Source organism: Adiantum capillus-veneris, chromosome 4, assembly GCF_014529385.1.
Source record: "Adiantum capillus-veneris isolate H3 chromosome 4, ASM1452938v2, whole genome shotgun sequence".
In the NCBI taxonomy this organism is placed as follows: Eukaryota; Viridiplantae; Streptophyta; class Polypodiopsida; order Polypodiales; family Pteridaceae; genus Adiantum; species Adiantum capillus-veneris.
In genome coordinates this window covers 150,637,871-150,659,244 of record NC_140934.1, presented here as the reverse complement: position 1 = coordinate 150,659,244, position 21,374 = coordinate 150,637,871, and the positions used below count along the sequence as shown (strand labels likewise).

Sequence of the window (21,374 nt, the reverse complement as noted above, 5' to 3'; positions counted from 1 at the left end):
TTTTAAACTCGAACCCCTTGTCCTCTTGGCCAACTTGTGACAAAGCTTGCACGAATGAACTCGTCTAATCTCTCCGTGCACATTGATAGTGCATGAATAAGTAAGAGTAAGAAAACGGTCTTACCGAAGTCTTTGACAGTGACTAGTTCTTGACAGTGACTAGTTCCCTTTACACTGCAATGATAGCATTTTATCTCTATTGATGAGTAATAGGACATACATGGTAGTAATGGGCTGAGATGGTTGATCTAGTAGCGACTAGATGAGATAATTATGACAACTGCTGACAAATAGTAGCAAGCAAGGAAATGTTATACTTACAAAGGAACCTTAATGAAATAGAGCACTTCACTAAACACTAATCTACTTCTTTATCATGGAGGATGTCCTTGAAATTTTACCTTGGTGTAGGAGTCCTTGGGATGAAGTCTTCCACGGTTTGAAATTCAAAACCAGTTTTGGACCAAGAAATTTTCATAGGGAACAAGTTATAGAGAAAGGTCCTCAGTTCATTAATGACCTCTAGGCAAAGGAGGCTTAAAGAAAGATAATTGCATTTTAAATTAGATAGATCATAAACTTCAGTAAGAGTTTGAGTTTTTGAAGACCAAAGGTAGACCAAAGGCTGCCAGGTCATTCATGCTGCTGTGAGTGTGAAACCAATCAAAGGCTGCAAGTGCTTAGAATGAATACACCTGAGGGTCATAATGAGAAGCCTAGTGGGGCTATAAGAGAGAAGAGAGCCCTTGAGGGCTTTGTTGGGAGATGGGGTGCGATTTCTATATGTTTTATGAAGCAAGGACTGTGTCGAAGGGGTGGCTTGAGATGGTGTTGAGCAAAGTAGATGCAAATGCTTTCTTTGTGATTAGAGTCTAGACAGGGGTTTGGCCACCTAAGAGAAAGAAAGAGGGGATAATATGGAAGGTGTGCATGTGCATGTGATGTGGCTCTGTCCCTATCTTGGCACGGTTGTCGGGTGCGGCAGTCCCATGTCCAGTAGCAATTTGTCCTCGTTGAGCTTGAGGTTGGCGTGTGCTATGATTGGAGGGCTTGAGTGCTGGTTGCAGTTGGTTTGTGTGAGATTTCGGACAGCAGAGAGGCCAAGCTATAGATGTGCCCCGTTCTGGCTTGGTCTGCCAGCGTTGATGGGGTTGTATTAGTGTTTAGGTAGTATCTGCAAGATGGAGTTGATGCTTATATTGTCAGGTGGATGACTACCATGAGACTATAAACTTGCGTATTTCTTTAAAAGGCGAATTTGGGTTTGTCCTGTTTGCATGTGTACATTTATGTCTGTGACAAGGGCGTGAAAATCTTTGTGTGCATACGTATCTTCATGTGTTCAACTAGTTATCTATAAGGAAAGTTTTTTTTTGTATGTCCACAGGTTAGTTCTGTTGAAATAGAGCGAATTTGTAACATTGCACATCCAAGCGTACTGGAGACAGCTGCAATTGGAGTGCCTGAAGCAGGCGGGGGGCCAGAACAGCTCTTGATAGTGGTAGTGCTTAAAGAAAGTAGTGATGCTGTGAGTAATGAGTTACTCAAGCAGAAATTCAATGCAACAATCCAGCAGAAGCTGAATCCGCTGTTTAAGGTAAAAACTTTGTTTTATGGATTTTTAGAATATTTAGTGTAATTTTTGAGTGGAATCTGATTTTTGAGTTTCAATGATTCCTGCTGGTTCAATTATTTGATGTATGCAAACCATGCTGTTCGTATGTGAAACCTTCTTTGTACGTCAAGAACAGATGGTGAATCACAATAGCAGACACTTCAACATGAAGAGAGAAATGAAATGAAATGAAATGTTACATTAAACGTCTTCAAAAGGCCAAAATGACCTATGAAACCAAATTGATACAATCCTTGTGGATCTAATCCAATGTCTGGGTACAAAAATAAAATGAAGTAAAGTGAAAGAGTAAAACTAAAAGACTCAAATCTTCAGCGTGAAAATCATCATCATCATCATCCATGCCCAAGGATGCCCGGCATCGAGCGTTGCCAGAGAAAGTATTGCATCGGTCACTGAAGAGCTTTGTCAATGCCCGCCTCTGTAAATAATCGTATTGGTTGTGCTAGAATAGTCTTGATTCTCTGGTGGAGCCTCCGTTGATGTCGTGGTCGCTCCCTCTAGCGCTTCCAAGCTCAATGGCTCTGTCCACTAATATACCTCTGATAGAACTGGGCTCTGAAGTCTACTGCGAAGCATGCTCATCCGGCTGCTGAGTCCCTGCTTGAAAGAAGTCAGTGATCTCCCTCTGTGAATGTCTTCCACTACCTGGTCTCCTCAAGAGACTTTCCTTGTGTCTGCGCAGCTCTAGCAAAAACAACCCGAGGCATCTCTGATCCTGATATCTCATGACTCTAGCCAATGGTCCAAAGCCCTCTTTGAATAGACAGCGAAAGCGGCCTCGTATCTCGTAGTATACCGGACAATGACGATTGTGATGTAACTTTGTCTCTGACTCTATATGACATAACTGGCAATTCTTGGCTTCTGTTGGTACTCTCCTAAATCTGCCAGTCTCAATCTCTAGCTGATGCGATGATGTGCGCATATGACCAATAGCACATTGTATCCTATGGGATAAATGAGTGTGCATATAGGCCGGTCTGATTACATATCCATCCTCTATTAGTTGGAGGAGATGGTCTCTATAGAAAGCCATCTTCGTGCCCAACTTTTGTACCGGCTGTATCCATGTGCTTCTGGTATCTAGTTTAATCAAATCTTGACGTATAAGTCTAGTGGTCTCCATCCGTGTGAGAGAAAGGGAGGGTGCATCCAAGGAGTACTGGAATGGAGGCAGTCTATCCATGCTGAAGCCTTGTGACTGAAACCATGATGTCATCTGCCCATACCAACATGTTGTGTCCCCTTGTAGCAGTAGCTGTCGGGATGACTCAAGTGCTACTTGAGCATATCGGTCTTTGGGAAGGTCCCATAAATTGTGTGTGTGTGTGTGTGTGTGTGTGTGTGTGTGAGAGAGAGAGAGAGAGAGAGAGAGAGAGAGAGAGAGAGAGAGAGAGAGAGAGAGAGAGAGAGAGAGAGAGAGAGAGAGATGATATGAAATGCTATATTAACGTCTTCAAAAGGCCAAAATGACCTATGAGATCAATCTGTTACAAAATAGTGAATTTGATACCATGTCTGGGTACAAAAGAACTAGAACAAAAATACTACTTCTACTAGAATCCATCCTCATAGAGAAATGAAATGTTATATTAACGTCTTCAAAAGGCCAAAGTGACCTATGAGACCAGAAAGTTACAATGTGGTGGATCTGATACAAAGTCAGAGTAACAAGATGACAGAATGACAAAATGACAAAATAAAATACTATGGAATCCTAAACTGCTAGAGAGAGAGAGAGAGAGAGAGAGAGAGAGAGATATGAAATGAAATGAAATGTTATATTAACGTCTTCAAAAGGCCAAAGTGACCTATGAGACCAGAAAGTTACAATGTGGTGGATCTGATACAAAGTCAGAGTCAGAGTAACAAGATGACAACAATGACAAAAATGAAATGACAAATGTCACAATAAAATACTATGGAATCCTAAACTACTAGGTGTGAATAGCAACTAGCTGGGATAGCTAGATCACAACAGATCCATCATCGGTCGCTGGCGGATCTCATCAATCTCCTCCATGGTCAGTAGTCTGACCGGGCGTCGTGCATCTCGAGCCAAAGTGATCTGAATCCTCCGATGTAGCCTCCGCCGATGCTGTGTAGTCCTCCGCAGTCGTGGGCGTCTGGATCTTCCCAGCTCAGTCGCTCGGTCGATCAATGTGCCTCTTGTGTGAGACGACGAGCTTTGCTGTGGTAGTAACTCCTCCGGGTGTCTAGTGGCAACTCTAAAGAAATCTGTGATCTGTCTCTGGGACTGGCTAGCCTCTCCTCTCATCAGGCTCTCTCTGTGTCTGCGTAGCTCGAGCAAAAACAAACCCAAGAATCTCTGATCCTCGTACTGCATGACTCTGGAGAGAGAGAGAGAGAGAGAGAGAGAGAGAGAGAGAGAGAGAGAGAGAGAGAGATGATGTATCACGTGCACATATAACCCTATGTGCATGTGGACAAGCTACTTCAGGTCCAGGGTTTAGGTCAGCTTAGGAAGTGTTCTGGCACCTCTGTGAGCCTGTGCGCAGGTCGTGCATGTCCAAGCACTTAGAGTAGTTGCATATCCTCTAGTTGCACACAACATGATCATCAGCATGACAATCAATACCCATCATGAGCATTTTAGAGTGCACAGAATCCATTTTCCCTATTTTATCCATTTTTCACTTATCATTAATAAGTGACTTTGTTGGGAAATTGGGTAGGGCAACTTTGCTGAGTTGGTAATATAAAAACCTAGCGCTAGCACTTTCTGGCAGAAGAGGCAACAGAAGTTCCCATAACTTGCAATGCACCTTCTCAGTAAGAATACCCTAGCGTTTTCAGCCAACAGACCCTCTGGCATTTTTCATCAGCAATACCAAAATAGCCCTGGCATTTTGCAGACCCCAGATCAGCCCTGGCGTTTTGCAGATCCCAGATCAGGCCTAGCGTTTTTGCACCTTGCTGATAGTATCAACGTTTTGCAGATTCCCGGCGACAGATCAGCTTCTAGCATCAGCGTTTTCAGTTTTCAGCACTTAGACACCGCCAGATCAGCCTCTAGCCTCGGAGATATCACCTGCCCGTAGCAGATCCTCGCCGCACCATCAGATTAGCCAGCGTTTTCAGATTCTACCCGCTGTCTGCAGATTTCAGCATCTGCGTTTTCAGTGCATCGTTGTCGCCATCGTCGTCCTCGCCGACACAGTGTCAGAATTCAGCAGTTAGCAGATTTGCAGATTTCAGTCCGTAGCGTTTCCAGATTTCAGCCCGTCTCGTCGTCGTCATCATTGTCGTCTACATCGTCGGCAAGTCCATTGCATCTAGACCATTGTACCAGATTTGTGCAATCAATAGCATAGACCTCTCTCGCCATAGAAAGGGGGACCCTTGGAGGAGGGTTTGACAACCGTCTGGTGTCATCTCTCTCTCTCTCTCTCTCTCTCTCTCTCTCTCTCTCTCAGTCTCAACACCTTCATTCACATTATCATTCACTTTGTTTGTGATCATTTGCACTCTCTCACTAAAGGAACGGAAGGCTCTCCCTTCCGTAAGTAAAAGGAACCCTTGAGCACAGTTCGGAGCACGCATCTTGAGCAAAGTTAAACATTCACTTCCGTTGCACCTTACATGATGAAATGAAATGATATATTAACGTCTTCAAAAGGCCAAAATGACCTATGAGACCAATCTGTTACATACTGGTGAATCTGATACCATGTCTGAGTACAAAAAAAGAGATACTAAATTGAATCTAGAAGTGTTACTAGCTGGAACTGTGTGGGGTATGTGTGAGCACTGATACAATGTGTGCCCAGTACAAGAGAGAGATACAATGGGTGATGAATCCATCCTCATGTGTACTCCGGATGTCGAGATAGTATGGCTCGAATAGTCTCCGTTGATGCTATGAAGCTCCTCTCCTGAGATTTGCAATGGTGGCTGCTCCTCTATCTGTCCAGTGTTTGGTGTGAAGAAATCAGTAATCTGTCTCTGGGATTGTCTCTCTCCAGATCTCCTCAATAAATTATCTCTGTGTCTGTGTAACTCAAGTAGATACAATCCAAGACATCTCTGGTCCTGATAGCTCATGAATCTTGAGAAGGGTCCGAAGCCTTCTCTGAATAGACAGTGGTCATTACAGTGGAAATGACCCCGTATCTCATAATACACTGTGCACTGACATATATAATGCATCTCCGTCTATGGCTTTGTATGGCATAGGCGGCATCCCTGTTAGCTGCTGGTATCCCTCTGAATCTACTAGTCTCAATCTCAAGCTGGTGTGAAGATGTCTGTATTTGACCAATGGCACACCGTGCATACCAGCATACCACCATTGGTCAGATACGGACATCTACCAGTCTCAATCTCAAGCTGTGTGAAGATGTCCGTATCTGACATTTGTATGCTATATGGATACACATCTACCAGTCTCAATCTCAAGCTGGTGTGAAGATGTCCGTATCTGACATTTGTGCATACCAGCATGATGTGTCCCTCTGTAAAGCTAATTGTCTGGAGGACTCAAGGGCCAATCTGGCATATCTGTCTGTGGTAGTATTCCATAAACTGTGTATAAAGGAGATTGATATGGTAAGTGCCTCTATCTCCATAGGGGGGGCTGCTAACTCCACTCTAATCATCTCGTGTGGCACGGAGGCCTTGGCTCTAATCAGCCGAGAGATCATAGATACCAAGGCCTCTCCATACCTCTCCACCCATCCTGACCAACAGAAGGTCCCCAAAAACCTGAACCCCATAGAGCATGGTTGAAGCTACCAAGGTATCAAAGAGCCAGATCTTTGCTCGGGGCTCATGGAATTGAACCTACGAACACCTTCTCTCCAATCCTCCCAAGGCCGCATACTCTTTGGTCGGTCTAGTCTGTGCTGCTCTCTTCAAAGAAAACTTTGGCCCAGTGAAGACTACCCCAAGATAAGTGTATGCATCTGTGTACTCCACAGTCTCCTGACCATAAGTGAATGTAGGTGCTGATCTCCTGATCCACTATGGTGTGGTGTTAAACACCATAACCTTGGTTTCACCAAGGTTTACAGACAATCCACTATCCTCCGCAAAGTTATGTAATGCATCCAAATGTCGTTGCATACCCTCCGGTGAGTCAGAGATCAGCACAATATCATTAGCATATAACAACAATGGAATCCATGCCATGCCAGCTGGGTGTCAATGTAATCAGAAACCTTATCTATGTACATACCAAATAGAGTAGGAGACAATGGACAACCTTGTTTCACTCCAATAGTGGAGTGAACTAAATCAGATTCCCCTCTGAAGTGCGTACATGTCCCACCACTGATCTGTATAGAGCCATGATCCCCCAAATCAACTCAATGGGCTCTCCCATCTCCTGTAGTCTGCGCATCAATCTGGCTCTGGGCATCATGTCAAATGCCTTGCGGAAATCCACAAAGCTACAATAAATCCGTCTCCCATGTGCCCCAACCTCCTCAATGATGGCTCTAAGTGTCAGAATATGGTCAAGAGTGGAGAAGCCTCTCCTAAAACCGGCCTGTCCCGTTGCCCGTATACCCTCACTCTCTGCCCATCTACTCAACTGCTGCTCAAGGATAGATTCATACAACTGTGCCAATGTGTCCAATCATAATAGTACGGTAGTTTCCTGGCTCCGTAGGATCACAAGCCTTGAAGATAGGCACAATAGTAGACAGTCTCCAAGTTTCATGTAGACCCTCACACATGACACGATTGAATAGAACTGCAAGAACCTTTGCCAGCATATCTCTAGCATGTATAAAGTGCTCTGCTACTAGACCATCACGATCATATGCCCTCCTGGTCCTCATCCTGTCAATGGGCGTCTTTACCATCTCAGTGGTAAAGAAGGTACTCGTAGATGGGCATGGCTCGGTAGTTTCCTGGCTCCGTAGGATCACAAGCCTTGAAGATAGGCACAATAGTAGACAGTCTCCAAGTTTCAGGTAGACCCTCACACATGACACGATTGAATAGAACTGCAAGAACCTTTGCCAGCATATCTCTAGCATGTATAAAGTGCTCTGCTACTAGACCATCACGATCATATGCCCTCCTGGTCCTCATCCTGTCAATGGGCGTCTTTACCATCTCAGTGGTAAAGAAGGTACTCGTAGATGGGCATGGCTCAGGAGTATTTGGAAGGGGTGTCTGTCCACGGACCGTATATAAGGATGTTGCATACTGACCCCACACATCAGGAGAAGTAATCACTGGGGGAGGGGAGTGCTCATGAAAGAAACACCATGCCTCTCCTGAGTCTCTACTCAAGAACAATTGGTATAAATCTTGTTCCATTTGAGCTAGGAATGCTCGTTTCTTCCTTTGCACAAGGCGCCTGAAGGCTATCCTAGTCTGTCTGTGATTGATGACCCCTAGAAGAAGATCCCTCTGAAGCTGTGCTCTCGTCTCTCTACACTCCTCGTCATACCAACTGTTCTGAGGCATGGTCCCAGAACGACGTCTCTGATTAGACTGAGTGTGTGGGTAAGCCTTTGCTGCTGCATCATGCAATGTCTCAGCCAGTAAAGTGGTGATCTCCTCCACTGAGAGTCCTGGCTTGGCTGCCGTACATAGATGACTATCTATCTCCTATGTATGAACACACTGAGTCTGGTGTAAATGTATAGCGGGTATGTGTCCTCCCTCCTGACACCAGGGCTGTACTGTACTGAAAGGAGACGGAAAGTGTCAAGAGAGCATGATCCACTGCTACACCCACTGGTCTTGGTCCTACTGTGAAATCTTGAATGCAGGGGATGAAGCTCGGATGTGCCATGTCATAGTCCACTGTGCTGGCCCCATGCCTGTGTGGGAAGCATGTGAAACCGGCCGCTCTAGGAAAACGCTGTAGGCCGTTAAGTATCGCCAGACCATGTGTAGTCGCCATCTCCGTGAGATGTCGCCCATACTCTGTCTGCTCTCTATCTTGCGAATGTCTATCAAGCCCCAAATCTCCTACATGCAGTTCTCTAAGCATCTCCTCTAAAGTGTCATAGAAGACTGTTTGAGAGAGAGAGAGAGAGAGAGAGAGAGAGAGAGAGAGAGAGGAGTTCCTTCCCTAGAAGCATTGGCCCTCAAGACCAGCACCCCCGAAGGGTATTTCTTTACCTTGATTGTCTAATACTGTTTTGGACAATGGAGAAAGGGGAGGGATTCCACTTGGCATTGGTCGATTGGAGGGGAATGGTGAAAAGCAAAGGCTGAATTGAGGTTTAAAAAACGCAAAGGCAGCGCCAAGTTTGGAGCGCGCTGCATACCTTAAGTATAGCCAGGGAGAGAGAGAGAGGGAGAGAAATAAAATGAAATGGAATGTTTATTAACGTCTACAAAAGGCCTAAAAGACCTATGAAACCAATACATTACATCCTCATCAAGTGTGTCCAAGTGTCTAATGCAAAAATAAAGTACTAAAGTAAAGGCTGAACATCTGAAAAGGAGGGGGGGTGAGTGGCTGGCATAGGAGCAGCCTGCTTAGCTCCAAGCAGGTGGTGTAGGGGTGTCCTCTTGGACCTGGTTCTGTCCTCTGTCATCCCATGAGCTCTCTCATGGGTCTTTGTAGCATGATATCAATCTCCTGCTCTGTGAAGAACCTCGTAGGAGTCGCTTTGTATTCTCAATGATAGCCCGACTACGCTGGTGGTATATGGAGCAGCGGCGTGACCTGCGGGGAGGTCGTGGGCATCAGGATCTGCTGATCTCTGTGGCTCTCTCAAGCAGAATCCCACGTGGTGTGGGTCGAGCTGTTGTGTAGTCTGCTGCTTGGGGACAGCCGCTTGGGAAGTAGTCTGTAATTGGCCTCTTGATGGGCCCCCGCCTAGAACACCTCCCCCTCTCTGTCCTTTCTATGTTCGCTGTAGTTTGAGCAGGAAGAGCCCGAGGCACCTCTGATCAGTGTAATCCATCACCCTAGAAAAAGGCCCGAAGCGATCTCTGAAAAGACAGTGGAAGCGTCCCCTGATCTCATAATACACCGGACAATGGTAGATATAGTGCTCTTCTGTCTCTGGCGCTATGTCACATAGCTCACATATCCGCTCCTCTGCAGGAGTCGAAGTATATCGCCCTGTCTCTATATGTAGCTGATAAGAGGAGGTGTGGAGCTGACCTATCACTGAGCGGAGTCCATGTGAGAGGTGTGAATCCATGTATCGCGGCTGCAAGACATATCCATCCTCGAAAGTGTGAAGAAAATGCTCTCTATAAAAAGCCATCTTCTTTCCCAATTCTTGAGGGGGGCTCATTCATGTCCTCTGTGTGTCAAGTTGTGTTGAGATCCTGTCTGACTATCCTGCTGATCTCAGGGCGAGTCAGTACGAGCGATGGTGCATCTAGGGAGTAGTGAAAAGGTGGCAGCCTGTCCATCGTGAAACCATGTAGCTGAAACCATGCTGACATCTGTGCATACCAGCATTTGGAGTCACCTCCCAAAGCTAGTTGGCGGGACGATTCAAGGGCCAATCTAGCATATTGGTGAGATGGCAGATCCCACAATCCATGTACATACATAACTGACCTGGTAAGTGCCACAACCACCATCGGAGTAGCTGCCAGTTCTGCCCTAACAATCTCATGGGGCACTGCTGCCTTGCATCGAATCAGCTTGGAGATTATAGTGACAAGAGGTTTCTCCATCCCTCTCCACCCGTCAGAGGTTTCTCCAGACCGCTTACGGTGGTCAAGACTCGGTCCCCAAATCTGAACTCCATACAATAGGGTGGATGTCACTAGCGTATCAAACAACCACGTTGGTGCTGATGCCCTCGTGCCGTGGTATTAAAAATTATCACCTTGGTCTTGCTGAGGTTCACAGACAAGTCTCTATCATGTGCATATCTTTCCAATGTATCCAGCGGGCTCTGTAATCCTTCTGCTGATTCGGAAATGAGCACGAGATCATTTGCATACAACAACAAGGGTATCCAAGTCCCTGATAACAATGCACCTCTGTCTCCATCTCTGTCAATATAATCTGAAACCTCGTCAACATACATGCCAAAAAGAGTGGGAGAAAGTGGACAGCCCTGTTTCCCTTCAATGTTAGATTCAATAATCTCTGATAGCCCCTCAGGTGTGCGCACTCTACCTGTCACAGTCTCATATAGTGCAAGGATAGCCCATGTGATCTCACCCTGGACCCCGAGATCGTACAATCTGCGCATCAATCTTGCTCTAGGCACTGTGTCAAAAGCTTTTCAATAAAGCAACAAAAGAGGCGCTGCCCGCGTGTTCGGCCCTCCTCGATGATGGCTCGAAGAGTAAGTATGTGATCAAGGGTAGCAAAGCCTCTTCTGAAACCAGCCTGCCCACGTGCTCTTACACCCTCTTTCTCTGCCCAACTACCGAGCTCGTGTTTAAGCACCAAAGCATAAAGCTTAGCCAATGTATGGCATATCATGATTGTGCGATAGTTTCCAGGTAGAGTAGAGTCACCCGACTTGAATATCGGCACAATGATGTTAGAAAGCCCTCCACTACAGCTCTGTTAAACATATTTGCCAGAAAACGTGCTAATGTACCTTGAGCATGCCGCAAATGCTCAGCAACCAATCCCTCATGATCAGATGCCCTGCCCATATGCAATCTATCATGTATCATTCTCTCAGTAAAGAGCGTACAACACTGAGAACGGGCCCCCGAAGGTAATAATAGAGGTGGCTGATCTCGTACCGTGTATAAACTAGTCGCATATTGCCCCCCAGTGTATGTAGAGGTAATGGATATGGGAGCTCGCTGATCTTCAAAGAGTCGCCATGCTTCTTTGGAGTCCTTACTTAGAAATAACTCATATAGCTCCTGCTCAAGTTGGGCTAAAAACCTTCGCTTCTTTTGCCTTACAAGGCACCGGAAAGCTATTTGGGACTGTTTATGTGTAATGATCCCTGTCTCTCCTCTTTGCGAAGTTCAATTCTCATCTCTCGACATTCATCATCATACCAGCTATTTCGTGGTCTAGTAACCTTGTTTTCTCCCTCTGTGCCTCGAGAGTGGGGAAAAGCTGTATTTGCAGCTGTATGAAGAGCATGTGTAAGTTGTTGCGTCAGCTCTGTCAATGGAACTTTCGGGTCTACTACTGATAACAATCTGAAAATTTCAGGATGCGTATACCTCTTCAGTTTGCTTTGTAAAATGGTACCTGGGGTATCAATGGCCCTGCTGGGTAGCCATGGGTTGCATAGAGTAGCGACAGTCTAGTGTAGGACAAGTATGCATGATCAATAGCAGCCCCAATTAGTCTCTGAGACACTGAGAGCTCCCGAATGCGTGAGATGAGATCAAGCGGTGTAAGTACATAGTCCACTGTGCTGGTACCATTGCGGTGTGTATAGCATGTAAATCCTCCTGAGTGTGGCCATCTGGCTATGCCATTAAGTATGGCTAGAGAGAGAAAGAGACAGGCAGAAATACCACCCCAACGGGGGAATGTGCCATACTTCGACACCCCCTGTGAGGGAAACATCTTCAGTAGCTCGGACAACATGGCTGGCCTCCATAATCATCTCCGTGGCCTCTAGGGCTGATCCTTGGCTCGGGCAGCAGCTCAAGCGTTGATGGAAAAGGTGGAGAGCAGGCTGGCTAGGGGCAGCACATGAGAACAAGGCGGTGGTGGAGCAAAAGTCTGGGTAACAGGTGAGGGTTTCTGGCTGCTGCTGAATTAAGACAGGCGCTGCTACATCATTCCCTTCATCGCCTTTAGTCATCATGACTCTACCCAGCATGGTTGTGACAAGGAAGCTCACTGTTTTCACCAGATGCGAAGCGAAAAGGGCCCCACTGCAAATGGAATCACCTATGTATACACCTCGTAGGACTGTGGCACACTAGTTTATATTGCAGAAGATTGCCAATACAAGTTGTTGTCAAATGCTGAAGGCCTTCCCAAAAATTTCTTCCTCACATATGCTCTCGAAGAAGTCTTTATATAGGTATTGGCCTAGCCTTTTTGAGTGCTCCTGACCTCTGGCTTTTCAATTGTCTGACCCTTTGCTTTTTATTTAGCCGACCTTTGGCTTTTCGGCTTTTCAATTATCCAATCCCTTGGCTTATAAAAAGAAGGGTTGATTTGTGTTATGCTCCTACTTATAAGGACTAATTTGTGACAATTTTTTTTTTTTTTGGCATGTGTGCTTACTATTGTTTGTGGAATGGGAACATTAGACCGCTCTTGACGCAAGGAATCAATGAAGTAGGTACCTGGTAGTGTTATTCTGTTGAAGTAAATTGTATCTCTTACTAAATGGCTTCAAATTAAAAAAATTCAAGACATACATTGTACAAACTCTTAAGGAAAAGAAAAAGCTAGGGAGGGGCTAAAAGCAAAAGAATAAGATGTGCAAAAGACATGCACATTGCATGCACGCAAGGCCACCTCTTCAAATAGAATACAAAGTCTTTTGACTTTCCAATTTCAAGAGGTTTTTCATTTCTTACACATTTACCCTCCGTTTTTGCATTTTAGATGTTTTGAAAGGAGTTCTTATTTTTCCAGAATTGTGGAGACCTAATCACTTGAGCGTGAATGCAAAAGAATTATGGTTTACCTTGTGTAAGTTTAGTTTGTTCAAGCTATAAAACATGTTACTGAGATTTATTAACTTGTCGCTATGTCGAATAATGGGTCTCTGCCTTTGTTTCTTTAATTAAACTATTGTAGTTTTAGTGTCTTCAAGCTTAATTTGATTTAGACTCTTAATTGCGATGAATGTTCTTACACTCTTAGATGCAATCCAAACTTTCCAGATTTACTATCTGATGCCTAACCAAGCCCTTTTCTGGGCTGTTGATGATATGCAGTATCTTTTTAGCTGCATATTTTCCTTTTTTATGTATTCTCATTAGTTATGTTTGACATGTGTATGAGGGTCTTTCATTACAAGAGTGAAAGAAATGATTTTTCTTTTACTTGTCAGTTGAGCTGGTTCTACCCTTTTGTGCAGGTTGCCTCCGTGGCAGTAGCAAATTCATTGCCTCGGACTGCTTCAAACAAAGTGATGCGGAGGATGCTTCGGAGTCAGTTTGGAACTTTGAACAAGCTTTGATCCCCTCCCCCCCCCCCCCCCAAACCAATTGTTTTACTGATTTACTCTGTAATGTATACCTCATAGTTCTGTTACAATAATGTCTTGTAACAACATTCACACTTAAAAAATCGGAAGGTTTTGATGAATGTTGTCGCTCTCTTGTGTGGAACCCTTTCAATTTGACAAATAAAGACCAACAAGCTCATCAACTCAAGGAAAGTCTCTCTCACTGTCTCTCTCCACAACAGTTTTTTCCTTGTAATAATCAAGGTTGCTTGCTCCACATTTAGCATTCACTCCATGATGATGAGTTTCACACAAAACAAATTCCCTACAGGAAAACAATATTCAGCATCAACTTGTTACATGAAACACGACCTCTATCAGAACACTTGAAGATCCCAAGAAATGATAAGCTAATAAAATCCTTGATAAGTAAACTGTCAAAGAAACTTGAAACCTCTCTCTCTCTCTCTCTGTCTCTCTCTCTCCACTATTTTTAAGTTCGTTGTTTTAGAGTTTCTTCACATGGAAGAAGCATAGAGAGAAACGAAAATAGTTTTTCTCCGTGTGTATCAGGCTACAGTGTCATTTTTACAGGATAGTTAGTACAGTTGGTCTGGTCTGGTTCACATTGGACGGACTCGTTGGGTAGTGACGTGGCATGGGTGCGGTGGTCTAGTGGACATCGTGGCCAGGTCATCACCACCACTCAGTGGAGATAGACTTAGAAGCTGACATTTATGAGCCGTTGGTGGCTCTTTATGGTCGTATATATGAGTAGTAGCGGTTGGGTCATGACTTATCTTCTTCACGTTGTCGTCTAGAGTAGCCAACCTAGTCACACATCACGTCTGCACATCCTTGCACATCTGAGCCTTGATACCCTCATTGTACCTGTGAGTCTTGGGTTGGAGCTGAGTGTGTTGCCATGCCAGAGTCTGTATCGGTTTCTTGAGATAGTCGAGTCCTATGTTCTGGTCTACTGATGTGTCTCTGTGTCATTAGTTGTTATCTATTGTTCCTTTGTTTTCAGTTTGTTTGAGTGAGATGTCACGTACATTGCATTGAGGAGCACCCACTGTAGAGAGCACGACACACTATCCATGCTACATGTATTCTCATTTTTGGCGATCACGGTGGGACCTCAATTGAAGTCTCACTCTCTCTTGAGGTGCAAATTGAGGAGCTAACTGGGTTTTCACCATGGATAGCTTACTCTACTCGCCCTTTGGTCTGGTCCTCTCTCACCTTCGTCCGACCAAGTCCTCGTCCCTGGTCTAGCCTCCCTCGTCCCTGGTCCAACTAGGTGGTCCTGGTCCTGGACCAAGTGGTCTAGTCACTTGTCTTGGTCTAGATTTGTGTTCATTCAGCCAATTAAAGGTCTTCTTGCCCAAGGTTTGGTTGGGTTTGTGGTCACTGCATGACACATACAAGGCGGTCATTTGAGCGTCAAAGTGCACTATTGAGTCCTTTAAAGTACTACAACAGAAGACATACCTAGTAGAAGTCCACCAACCTCGTCACCCATACCTCCACTTCTTGCATCCGGTTCTACATCCTCCTGGTCAACTTCCCCAGTAAAGCTCTCCCCTATTTTGTTACATCAAGCTATTGAGCAACGGGCCCTTGAGCAAGAGGCCATGGAGGCGTTGACCAGTATTTTGGCCAAGGTAAACATCAAGTTTCGTTTCCTACCTTCAAGGGACTCTCCTCAGAAGATGCAGACGACCATGCAAGGAGGTTTGTATCTCTCTGTAGAGGTCGTGGTCTTAATAGAGAAGATGCTTATTTGGTACTTTTTCCATCTACCTTGGATGGCTTAGCAGACAAGTGGTGCAGTCAATTTGCAAAGAACCATTTTGCAACTTGGGCAGCTTTAAGACAACAGTTCTGTGCAGCATTCAGGCCAGGCGACTACCAGGAAAAGGTTTTGGATGAGTTGGCTAACATGGTGCTCCAGCCAGAGGACACTTTTGCTGCTAAGGTTGGTCTATTGGCCATCGTGCGCATAAATACTATGCAATTCTTATCTTGATGACCATATCTCCCACAGGCATTGCAATTCCCATTGAATTTTACTCTAAAAATAGGGCATTCATTGGTACTATGCGGACCATAGCATACTGAGCACCATTGTTGCTCCCTTCTTGGATACATATGATTGTTTTGCAAAGCACGATTGTCTCTAAGACTCTCTTGAATGGCCTTGGTGAGATCTGCTAAAGTCATCTCAGATATCTTTGGCTCCTTAGCAATAGGCTTTAGGGTCATTGACTGATGCCCCGATGCTTGCGAGCTAATAGATTTAGGCTCAACATACACTCTTTCTCCTTAAATCATTAAATTATCCTCCAATTGGATCGCATTAGTGCTCTTCCCAAAACTTCTCAGCAAAAACTTCGAGAGAGTCTCCTACCTGACGCCACTCTGGAGGAGTTTGTTGCGGCTGCTACTAGGATAGAGGGAGGAAGTTGCTCACCAACTCTCCGCAGGTAGAGACCCCCTCAGTGTTTTCGGAAAGTCCTTTTGATCCATTGACTTCTTTACGTAGGAACTTGAAGCCCTAAAACTACAACGCGCTCTTCAAGAGGAGAAATCAATCTCCCTTAAACAAGAGAAGCCCCCACATCACGAGGCTTTGTATCAAATCAAGAGAGAGCTAGAAGAGCTTCGGTCTTAGTAGGAGACTAAAGCTATGGTATGGTGCAGCTCGTGTCGCTCTCTAGGACACCCTCCACAAGACTGTCCCCTTCGGGCTTATTGCCACTTCTGCGAAAAGTCAGGGCATGAAGACAAGGATTGCTACTATATCAAGGGATTGCGGAAAATACAACAAAGTCTAGGTCCTTCTCTCCAACAAGGGCTAGCACCAACATCTAATATGGTCTCCCCCTATGGCCATCAAAATTACATGCCACCTTTGCTCAATACCCCTACTGTCCAAGGTATATCAAGTACATTTCCACCTCAAAATTTTTATACCCAGGCTGCTTTAGCTCCTCAGAGATTCTATACCTCAGCCTCCAACTCCATGTAGCAACAAGAGCAGCGACCACTTCGTCCCCCGTTTCGTCCGTCTAATCGGCCCATCTTATGCTACAGATGTGGTGAATGTGGGCATTACCAAAGTAAGTGTCCTTTATCTGAAGGGTCTCCTCCTTGCAGAGATTGTTTGGAGTCTAAGGACCACTACAATAAGGATTGTCCCAAGCAAAGGGCATCCTCATCTTCAGGCCCAACTCAGAACCAACAAGAATTCACATTCCCGAAGATCAATCTAATGACAATGAACACCGCCCCTCAGCCATCACCCGCTACTCATACAGTTCGGCCATAACAAGTGGCGAAGTCCGTAGGCGTACTCACTCGGGCACAAAGAGTTGCTGTGGGTCTCAGCTTGCTAATAGTCCATCTCGTCCATCATTTCAGCAACCTGACCAAACTGACGAACCCTTAATTGGTGAAAGGAGTAGGCCAGTCTCTATGCTTTCGGACATTGATGGAGCCTTCCTGGAAGCCATGGCTGACTTGCAATAGGTCAAAGTTCCAGAGGAAGCCCAATTGTAGGAGCTAAGCCCGCAGCGGAAGCAATCTTGAAGAACACCTTTCAACAAGTGTCCCTTTATGAGATGCTCCGACTAGATGCAACCCTTAGAAGTGACACCCTCTTAGTCATTCAGTCTCTATACCCGAGTGCGGGGCCTAGTGGTGGGCATCTCCCTGTACAACCTTCAGAGTCTTACATGATTTCTTATCTAGCTACTCCCCGCACCGACCATAGGAGTCCTCGTCTCATTGTGTCTATTCTTGGGTATCAATTCTCAGACGTCATAGTGGATGGTGGATGTGGGATCAATCTGATGCCAGAGTTTACTATGTTGGCTTTAAGTCTGCAGCCTACCCGCTCTGCTCCATTCACTGTTACATTGGCAGACCAGAGGATAGTCTATCTAGAGAGGATAGTCTATCTAGTGGGCATAGTAGATCAGGTGCGTGTGAAGGTACAAGACTTCACATTTAGCTTGGATTTTGTGGTGGTTAGCAGTCTTCCCCAGGTGGAGGGAGGATCTCCTTTGCTTATTGGTAGACCATGTTTGCGGCATACTAAGGCACTTCATGATTGGGGAGACGACGCCATGTGGATACATACGCCTGGATCGCCCATGCAACCAATTCGATTCGAAAGAGGTATGGATCCAGTGGTTCATCACAGCTCATTGTCAATACAAACCAACCCGACCGCGAGCAGCCCATTCCACCTGACGGGTCTGACGAAGACCTGCAGTGGTTGGAAGCTACCACATCGATGCCGTGCTATGTGGTCTCTATTCAAGCCTCACGTGTGCTTGTAACACTCTCTCTCCCAGTCCCTCAGGCCGACACCAAAGCAGAAAATGTGCTAGTCAAAGAAGCAAGTGTGTTAGTCCCTGATGACCATGATTCAAGTGTTCCTCTGATGGAAGCCGTCGGCCTTGGTGAACCTATAACACATCACCGAAGGGGGAAGAAATGTCCTCTCCATGAGCTCACCAATGTTCCACCTCTTTCTCTAACATCTCTCGGGTTTGACGCCCTGCCCACTGAAAAGCACTTTGCTATGTCTGTGTCTGAAGACTTACCCTTCGAGGAGCTTCCACCATGATGGCTACAAGAGGAATATGCAGAGTTTCCAATCGATCAAACACCAGTCCATGATGTCTCGAAGCTCCAAGAGGTAGCTCACTTTTCATCTTCTGAAGCACCCTCTCCAGCTACACCTCCTGACCCGGTCGAAGAATTCAACCTGGGAGATCCTGACAACCCTTAGCACGTACTCTTAACAGCTTGGTTATGGGAGCATCCCGCGTTACTCAAGCAGGTAGTCTCTTTTATACACTCTTTTATAGATGTTTTTGCTTGGTTCTACAAGGATTTGGAAGGGATCCCACTAGAATTGGGTGTCCACACTATCCCTCTAGTTCATTAGGAGAAACTTGGACTCAATTTTGGACCCGGTAGAAATGCCAACTCAGCATAGAGAGGTAATTTTGAAAAATACAAAATTAGTTTTTTGAAATTCTATTTCTCATAGTACATACGTAAAAATTTCTTAAATGCATGCTCGTACAAATGCTTTTCGAGAGCCCAACTTAAGTGTACACAAAAATTCATGTCTGTGAATCTTAATGAGTGATGTGATGTGCGATGAGAGAAAATACATAAGAGATGTTTTCAAAATACAAAAAGAATACTGCGGTTACATCTGGAACGTCCAAAAACCTTAGGGTAGCACTTTTAAACGCTGAAATCTGACGTCTCTAGCTCAAGATATAGCATTTTTAAGCTTAGGGTTTCAAGGGGCCCTATGCTTAAAAATGCTATATCTTGAGCTAGAGACGTCAGATTTCAGTGTTTAAAAAGTGCTACCCTAAGATTTTTGGACGTTCCGAATGTATCCGTGGACTTAAAAATGCTATATCTTAAGCATAGGGCCTCATGAGGTCAGAACTAGGCGAATAGAGGTCCTAGAGACCCCTCAAGGGCCTCTATTCGCTTGGTTCTGACTCCTTCATAGTCTTAAATAGCACCTATCAATCGCTATAACGTACGATCCGTTCAAATTTAAATTGTGATTACTTCATAAAAAGGCAATTGATGCTTGTGCGAGATGCACAGGTACAAGTACTTCACTTTATAGGATAGCAACAACGGGTCATAAAAAGGCGTTCGGCGCATGTGTAAGATGTCACTATCAAGCGCCTTACTTTTCTGATGATAGTGACAATATTACCAAAATGGTTTTCATGGAAATTTTCAAAATGAGAAAAAAGGCTTTTTCTACGTAACGTTAGCTTTCTTCCTATTGGTTAAGGAGCATTCTCTCACTAGAGCTAAAAGGCCCAAAAATGAGTCCATTTCTTTCCTAATGGAAGGGGCTAAGACTGTCAGAGGCCGAGCTTACAAGCTCGACCCAAAGTATGTTGAGGTTGTCAAGTCAGAGCTAGAAAAAATTGCAAGAGGCAGGGATCATTGTACCTGTGGAGCACTCTAAGTGGTTATCACCCATGGTGATAGCGCTTAAGAAGTAGTCCAATAAAATACGTGTGTGCGTGGATTACCGCGCTATGAGCAAGGTAGCTATCCCAGATGGGTTCCCCACACCTTTCACTGAGTGTGTGCTAGAAGATGTAGCAGGGCATGTATTGTACAGTTTCATGGATGGGTTTAGTGGATACAGTCAATTGAGCATCCATCTAGGTGATTAGATTAAAACGGCTTTCGTGACTCCCTGGGGTATTTTTATCTACACTAGAATATCGTTTGGGTTGAAAAATGCTTCACCTTCCTTCAACGAGCAATATATCTCATCTTTTGTCCTTTACTTATGGATCATCTTCGCATCTTCATGGACAATTTTTCGACCTTCTCAGGTTCTCAATGTTCAACCCCAGTCGAAAATCTAGAGAAACACCTCGCTCAGCTCTCTCTCAAGTGTAGAGAGGTACGCTTAAAGCTCAATCCTAACAAATGTCATTATTTGATCACTGAGGGCACACTTCTAGGCCATGTGGTGTCTGCTAAAGGTTTAGTGCATGTGACCTAGAGAAGATAGTGGAAATTTTAAAGTTACCACCTCCCATCAACACAAAAGGTGTGCAGAGCTTTGTAGGCCACACATGCTATCATCGCAAGTTTATATGCATATATGTATAGGTGGCTCAACCACTTACCCGACTCACTAGTGCTACTGTCCCCTTTCAATGGTCCAATGCAGAGGTTGAAGCTTTTGCATACCTCAAAAAAGCCTCACTGAAGCACCTATTCTAGTGGCTCCCGATTGGTCTCTTCCTTTTTATGTGCATACTGATGCCAATCAATTGGCTGTGGGTGCTGTGCTGACTCAGCTTAGTAAAGAGTACAACCTAGATCGCCCTGTTCACTATGAAAGTCGCCTACTCACCAAGGCAGAACACAACTATGCAAGTCGCCCTGTTCACTATGCAAGTCACCTACTCACCAAGGCAGAACGCAACTATAGCACCACATAGAGCGAAGGTTTGGCTATTGTGTATGCTCTACAAAATTTTTTCCATTATTTATTAGGGGTCCACTTCACAGTCATTACTGATCACCATGCCGTGCGCTATCTACTTAATAAGCTGCAAGTTGCAGGTCGAGTATGGCGATGGCTGCTCTTATTTCAAGAGTTTGATTTTGAAGTGGTACTCAGACTCGACAAACATCACATGCTTGCTGACCACCTCTCTCGCATTCACACAAGTGAAGAAGCAATAGGGTTTGCATACGACTTTCTAGATAGCAGTCTTTTTAAGGTGGATACCACTCCGGAATGGTATAGTGATGTTTTGCATTTGCTATCTACTACTGGCTTATACCCAGAGAATGCGTCTCCACTGCAGAGGAGATGACTGTTGGTGAAATCTAAGCCATTCACTCTGATTGGAGGCCAGCTATACAAGTCAAGACCGGATGGTGTTATGAGGAGGTGTGTCTCTCCTCATGAAGTTGAGTTTATTTTGGAGGATGCCCACAGTGGTCCCACTGGTGTCCATTACCTTGGTCACATCACCACCCAGAAGATTCTCAAGAGTGGTCTATGGTGGCCCTATGTCTTTTGGGATGGAATTGCCTATGTGAAAGTATGTGATGTGTGTCAGCGTTGCGGACCTAAACCAAGCAAGTAGTCCAACCGTCCTCTACAGGTCTCTATGGCATGG

The 21,374-nt window shown here is 45.0% G+C and overlaps 1 protein-coding gene across 1 annotated transcript in view; it reads left to right on the top strand.

The window, feature by feature from the left end:
- Nucleotides 1-13,799, top strand: part of AAE17 (acyl-activating enzyme 17) — a 101,210-nt gene extending 87,411 nt beyond the window's left edge. The window contains exons 13-14 of the mRNA XM_086511268.1: nucleotides 1,388-1,597; nucleotides 13,570-13,799. Of these exons, the coding sequence (XP_086367394.1) occupies nucleotides 1,388-1,597; nucleotides 13,570-13,671 (312 nt within the window). The 3' untranslated portion in view covers nucleotides 13,672-13,799. The remainder of the gene's footprint in view (nucleotides 1-1,387; nucleotides 1,598-13,569) is intronic.
- The last annotated feature ends 7,575 nt before the right edge of the window (nucleotides 13,800-21,374 follow it).